The following is a 7,500-nucleotide window of genomic DNA, read 5'->3' as shown; positions in this document are numbered from 1 at the left end:
CATGAGTGTCTGCAAATGCAGATAGATAGGCTATAGGAGCATGCAGGCCCGCTCCAACCCATTACGCAGAGTACGCAGACTGCGTAGGGCATCACGTGACTGAGGGCACCAAAAAAAAAAAAAAAAAAAAAAAAAAAAATTTGGTGCCCTCAGTCAGGCCACTCACTGAACAGCAGGCCAGGCGCCGCCTACTGGTTTACTAGTGGTTTTATTACTTTATTCAGGGTGCATCTCATTGTAAAATTGGACTCGGCCCAAATTGGGCTTCAAACGGCCCAAATTGGGCTTCAAGCGGCCCAAATCTGGCTTCAACCGGCCCAAATCTGGCTTCAACTGGCCCAAATCTGGCTTCAACTGGCCCAAATCGGGCTTCAGACGGTCCAAATCTGGCTTCAAACAGCCCAAATCTGGCTTCAAACGGCCCAAATTGGGCTTCAAACAGCCCAAATTTTTCGTCGCCGCCCTTCGGACGCCGGCACGCACGTCGGCCTGTATCGGCCTGGCCTGCTTGGTATCTAATGCCCGGCCTGAATTATGATCCCAGTCCGCCCCTGCTTGCATGTACAGTTTAACAATCACTTGTTTGCTGACATGTACAGTAATTCTAACAATTGTTTGTTTCCCACATGTAATGAAATGTGAGATACACTAGTATCGTTCATAATTAATGATTTTGCAGTCTTTCGTTTGACAGTTATTGAAAGTTTTACGGGGGGGGGGGGGGGGGCACCACAGAACAATTACGCTTAGGGCACCCAAATGGCCAGGATCGGCCCTGGGAGCATGCATGCATGTTGTCTGTTTCAATAACGAAAGCGACGTGCCGACCAATTAAATATTCTTGCTGCGAAATCGGCCTCTTAATGACAACACTGGAATAAATATGATCGACTATAGAGGCTATAAAGAATAGACTATAGAGAAATAAATTGATTCGGTAGAAGGAATACAGTCGAGTGCAGGGACAAAGCCGTTTGGTAGTGGGCTGATGCTCAAAACACTGTCGATCCAACCACTCGTTCAGGCGTTTCTGTGTATTGTGACAGCCACGCACTGCACAATGTGTTCCAGAATAACCCATTGTTAATAACGTCTGCTAACCGCGCTAGAGTTCACTTGCAAACGAACCGAGACCCACATTTTCAAGCGGACCAGAGTTCGCTTGTTTGTTCCGCAACAGAGTTCGTTTGCGCTTTCACATCACCCCAAACGAAACGCACTATCCAAGGAAATGAACTCTGCCGCGGTTAAAGCGACGCAAACACATTATATGTGAAAGCGTGAAAGTCTCTCTCGATTCTCTGTTGTTACCCCAGCCTGTTTGCTCCAATAAAGCTTGAAAGATCTCCGTGGTTCCTTATCGATCACCTGTGGCGCTGGATACTTAAATAATCCAGCACATAATGAGCGGAAGCTACAACTTCCCTACTTTTTTGGACAGCTACGTACGTATGTATGTAAGGCAACGCCACTTGGACAAACCACATTAGAGTTGAATTTGACACTACACGATTTGCAACCTCTGCCCGTGTAATATTTGAACTCCATTGAGTTATGCTAAAAGCGTTAGTGATCTAAAAGTCTGCAAATTTTCGCTATGTTGAACTCCAGTTATGAGTTATGAGTTATGCTAAAAGCATTAGCGATATGAATGAAATTGTGATTGTGAAACTGAATTGGAGCATTGAAGTCGAGGTGAAATTAAAAATAACTTTTTTTCTATTTTCGATCACATCCCTGGTTATACAGTGCACCTATTTAACAATCTTATCATCATCATCAGTATATAAATGGGAGCTAGGGCTCTTTCTGTCTGTCTGTTTGTTTATCTGCCCCACTCTGATTCTGACATCATCAGTGATGTCATGAATCTGCGATGTCATAAATCCCACTGTGACATCATCAGTGATGTCACAGTGGGATTTATGACATCACTGATGATGTCACATGTTATGACATGTTAGTTGAACAGAAAAAATGCTAAGTGAACTTGCTTGATTAACCAATAGCCTACTGTGTGGAGGGCCACTATAGTATATTTTGAGAGACAAGCTGAGGGCCACGTAAGATCGGTCAAAGGGCCGCATCTGGCCCCCGGGCTGGACTTTGGGCATGCCTGCTACCCTGTGTCATTTGGAATATGTCGCGATAAAGTATCACAGACCATTTCAGCTCGACTTTAAGTTGATTTCAGTTTGTCCAAGTGGTGTTGCCGTACATAGCTGTCCAAGATGGCGGACCCACTCGTGCATGTATGAAGCATATCAGGCAGTGACGGAAATTGGGCAGTGACAAGCTTCACGTGTTCTGAACTGGTGTGAACACCACAGAAGAAGAAATCCAGTCTACTTCCTCTGTGAAGGATGTCACATATACCAAGATTTCATACATGCTGATTGGTCAAAACTAAATGCCTGCAGCAACTAATAACGTAACGATAAATGTGTGTGTCTGTGAGTGAGTGTGTGTGTGTGTGTGTGTGTGTGTGTGTGTGTGTGTGTGTGTGTGCACTCACGTTGACAGCGTCCCCAGTCCGTCTGTTTCCAGCCCCAGCAACACTCCATGCTGTTGCCATAGCGACAAAGACCATCAGAAAACAACCCCTGACCTGGCCAGCTGCAACACACACACACACACACACACACACACACACACAGTGATCTAACATTGACCACATGATCAACAATTTTAACAGACGTTGCCGATCCATCCTGGATTCCATCGCACCCTTCAAAACTCTTAAATAAGACCCGTTCTCATAAAAGTTGTAAATGCTTTTGTCTCTTCCTGTTTAGACTACTGTAACTGCCTTTAATTACACTGCAGGGTCTGACATGGCATGCAGTTGATTCAGACTGTGGCTGCTAGACTTAAGTTAAAGTTAAGTTATCCTTTATTTATCCCCTTGGGGAAATTCATCCTCTGCATTTGACCCATCCGCTACTAGGAACCTTCCTAGAACTAGGAGCAGTGGGCAGCCACTGTGCAGCGCCCGGGGACCAACTCCAGTTCTTTTGCCAGTGCCTTGGTCAGGGGCACTGACAGGAGTCTTAACCCTAACATACATGTCTTTCTTGATGGTGGGAGGAAACCGGAGAGCACCCGGAGAAAACCCACACGGACACAGGGAGAACATGCAAACACAGAAAGGACCTGGGGCCTTCTTGCTGTGAGGCAACAGTGTTAACCACTGAGCCACCGTGCCGTCCGAGACTTATTACCGCCCGGTACCAGGAGACATCAACACATCACTCTATGCTGCTGTACCTCCGTGACCCAACCTGGGATAAGCGGTTGAAGACGGATGAATGGATGGATGTTCCCAATAACGTGCATAAAACAAAGTTGTGATTTACCAGACGTATATCTCTTTGAATTGGCTGGTTTAGCTATTCAAGACAATATAAGATAAACTGGCAATCAATACAATCACAAATTCGCTCTTCTCATGATTTATACGAGGGATCAGCGTGACACACAGCGCAAAACACCGGGAACAGCGGCAGTTAACTACTAGTATGAGTCGTTCCAAACAAACATTAATATCTCAAAAAATATACATGACATCGCTTATATTTTGACATTCTGAGTGAGTGCAGAAGTAGCTCAAGAGTTTGATGTATAATCGTGTTAAAGTCGTGTGAACTGTCGCAGTTTTTAAAATGTAAACCGCACAGCCGGGGCTAGAGTGAGCGCTCACTCCAACGCGGTTTGTTTACCAAAATGCTGCTTGGCTGATCCCTCGTATAAATAAACTATATATTATTTATATTATTTTTCTAGATTTCTCATGCAATTATATTAGATTATATTTATTACATGAATACAGTACATATAAAGTAATGAAATGGACAGCTTAGCTATTTACTGAATATTATTGACTTTAAAAATCTATACAGGCCTCCACTTGTTTCAAACACAGTGGTCTCACATAGACCTTATTCACAGTGCGGCCATCTTGGGATGATGTCACCCGCTGGTTGGGAATGCAACGAGACTCTCATCCAAACCCCTGTCTGAACATGGAGCAGTAGACCAAAAGTTTGAGTTCTGTCACACCAATTTAGTTTGATCACATCGATAAATGGGCAGATGAATGTGTAGACGATAAAAAAAAGAGGGCTACAGCAACTGGATTGAGTGTTATATCCACGATATTCAAGGAAGCGCAGCCGATGGTCTAAATTGTAAACTGCAGTACACCCTCGCACCACTGAGCACCGAACCGATACATCTGGCGCTGTGGAGCAGTTGAACCCAAAATGACACAGTCGAAGAAGGCTGTGTTTGAGCTGTCAATACTGTCATACACATTCATCTGTCCATTTATCGCTGTGATCAAACGAAATTGGTGTGACAGAACTCAAACTTTTGGTCTACTGCTCCATGTTCAGACAGCGGTTTTGGATGAGAGTCTCGTTGCATTCCCAACCAGCGGGTGACATCATCCCAAGATGGCCGTGCTGTGAATAAGGTCTATTGACAGACAGAGACGCCGTCATCTCTCCACAGACAGACGGTCTCACTGCTGTATCTCGGCTCATTGTTGGCAGTTTGTAAGTAAAAAGAAATATAGAATGACTGTAGTTTAAAAAAGAATCCCATTGTTCTCAGGTGTGACAAGGCTCAAAATGATCACTGTAAGCGGAGTATTGATCACTATATGCGGATTATTCCAACAGCATAGGCATGATTTATAGCCAAGCTTTTTGATCAATATAAGCGATCACTATAATGATCAGATTTTAGAACCAAAGTCTTGAGAGTGGAGGGTTCTCCAGGGTTCCTGGGACAGGGCGAGAGGTTCTATATGGAACCATGAAGACTCAAAGAAAACTCTGGTTTAATTAAAATACAAAAAACAACCGCAAACTGTAAATCACAAGTTTAGGCTGACTGTGTGTGTGTGTGTGTGTGTGTGTGTGTGTGTGTGTGTGTGTGTGTGTGTGTGTGTGTGTGTGTGTGTGTGTGTGTGCGTGTGTTTGTGTGTGTGTGTGTGTGTGTGTGTGTGTATGTGTGTGCGTGCGTATGTGTGCACGTGTGTGTGTGTGTGTGCGTGCGTGTGTGTCTGTGTGCGTGTGTGTGTCTATATGTTCCTCACATCTCGTGTTTCCTGCCTGTCTGAACATGAATTATCTACAGACAGAGAGAGAGAGAGAGAAAGAGAGAGAGGAGGGTTGTTTAACTCTGACACTATTTTCCACTCTTTCTCTCTCTCTCTCTCTCTCGTCCACATACTTTCTCTCCTGTCTTCATTCCTTCCTTTCTCGCTTTCCCATCACACTCTTTTCACCACTAACACCATCTCTCGCCCGCTCGCTCTCTCTCTCTCTCTCATTTTGATATAATTATTCCATCTCTTCTTGTCTTACTCCTTACTTCTTCACCCCTTCTTACACACACACACACACACACACACACACACACACACACACACACACACACACACACACACACACACACACACACACACACACACACACACACACACACACACACACACACACACACACACACACACACACACATTCCTATGTCTGCAAAACTCTCACCTCATTGACTTATTGACATATTAACTAACTTTCTCACTAAGTCTCTCTCTCTCTCTCTCGGTCTGTCTCCTTGCCCTTTCTATACTCTCTCCTCCCTTCTAATTAAATTGGCTTAATTAAAACATTCACATATCTGTCTGTCTGTCTGTCTCTGTCTGTCTGTCTGTCTGTCTGTCTGTCTCTGTCTGTCTGTCTGTCTGTCTGTCTGTCTGTCTGCTTGCCTGCCTGCCTGCCTGCCTGCCTGTGTGCGTGCGTGCGTGCGTGTGTGCGTGTGTGTGTGTGTGTGTGTGTGTCTGTCTGTCTGTGTGGCTGTCTGTCTGTCTGTCTGTCTGTCTGTCTGCTTGCCTGCCTGCCTGTCTGTCTGCCTGTCTGTCTGCCTGCGTGCATGCGTGCGTGCGTGTGTGTGTGTGTGTGTGTGTGTGTGTGTGTGCGTGCGTGCGTGCGTGCGTGTGTGTGTGTGTGTGTGTGTGTGTGTGTGTGTGTCTGTCACTGTGTGTGTTAATCTCTCTCGCCACTCAGCTGCTTTCAGATTTCAGATCCTTTAGGAATTCTGTCACATCTCACAACAAGACAGAAGCTCCCGTATAGGAGTATTATGTGAACTTATATCAGGCGTATGAAAAATTAAATGCCATTGAAAAACTGAGCTCCCTGGAATATTATATAGGATTATTATAGCAGTTTAAAATACCTTAATGTGGGCTATTGTCACTATAAACACAATATTGAGCATCAGACACTGAAAGCCATGATATGATTATACACCCAGAAAAAAGAGGGTTCTTTGGTTTCGATCTGTGGTTCTATAACAAGAACGGTTCATCCAACAAAACAAAAAGTGGTCAAGCAGAGAGAATGAGACAGAGAAAGAGTCTCTTTGAAAGTATTGTTCCTGTCTTTTTGGAGCATTTTTACACTCAACAGAAGAGCTCCCGCAGGAACTGTAATTTAGTACAGTATTATATTATTGCAGATTAGTGACTCCGACCATAGGGCATAAAACTAGCACAAAGTGCAATAAAGTCAGTGTAAACTCACTATTGAGCACAACAGAAGTAGTGACTGCATTGACTGTATTATTGACGTGCAAATTAATCGCACGAAAAAAACGCTCCCATGTGGGACCTTACATCATAAGATAGGCTACGTTCACACAGCCATCCTTAGTGCTTGAATCTAATCTTTCCCCCCTAAGTGACTCAGATCAGTCTTTTTCATGACTGTGTGAACAGTACAAGTCACATTGAAAGTGACTTTTTTAAAGACGACCTGGGCTACTTTCAAATGTGGTAAAACATCAGATTCGAATCTGATGTTTTTGAAAGTGACTCCGGTGTGAACAGACATCTGGCCCATATCTGACTTAATGCTTCAATGTGACTTCTTCTTCTTCTTCTGTTGAGTTTTATGGCAGTTGGCATCCTTAAATGGTGCATTACCGCCACCTACTGAATTGCTAAAACTATAGTGCAAAATACAATATCAATAAAAAGTGTCCACCCAAAATGCGCCCATTCACCCCAATATCCATACTGTGGCCCAGACCAGTCGTCTAGGCCGACGCGAACGCTTCATTCAGCGTTTTCACAAGTCATCTCCCGAAATGTCTTCAATATCCAAAGATTTCCTGGCAGCGTCCACCGCTTCAATGTGACTTTTACGTCATTCCAGAGGGACATTCGTCACTATTCTGCGCTGGCAGGGGGGGGGGAGGGGGAGGACCAACACGCGGGCATTGAAATTAAACCGTGAACAACAGATGAAACAACATCATCAGCTACTGCCATGTTTACTGCTGTCTTCTTCTGGGTTTACGTAGAACAGCAGTGCGCTGCGTGTGACGTTATTGTTGTTGTTCTGTGCATGCGGGTCACTTCATGTCCGTGATCTGTTCACACTGGAGTCTGATATGGGCCACTTTTAAAAAGTCTGTGTGAACAGCCACACA

The 7,500-nt window shown here is 44.5% G+C and overlaps 1 protein-coding gene across 1 annotated transcript in view; it reads right to left on the bottom strand.

Moving 5' to 3' along the window:
• LOC310780155 (nephronectin) overlaps window positions 1-7,500 on the bottom strand; it is a 27,533-nt gene that overhangs the window by 19,063 nt on the left and 970 nt on the right. The window contains exon 2 of the mRNA XM_083640715.1: window positions 2,516-2,616. Coding sequence (XP_083496841.1) covers window positions 2,516-2,616 — 101 coding nt within the window. The remainder of the gene's footprint in view (window positions 1-2,515; window positions 2,617-7,500) is intronic.

The sequence above is a fragment of the Poromitra crassiceps genome (genome assembly GCF_964638095.1).
Source record: "Poromitra crassiceps genome assembly, chromosome: 7".
Taxonomy (NCBI): Eukaryota; Metazoa; Chordata; class Actinopteri; order Beryciformes; family Melamphaidae; genus Poromitra; species Poromitra crassiceps.
The sequence above is the reverse complement of the archived record's forward strand: the minus strand, read 5'-3'. Positions and strand labels throughout refer to the sequence as shown.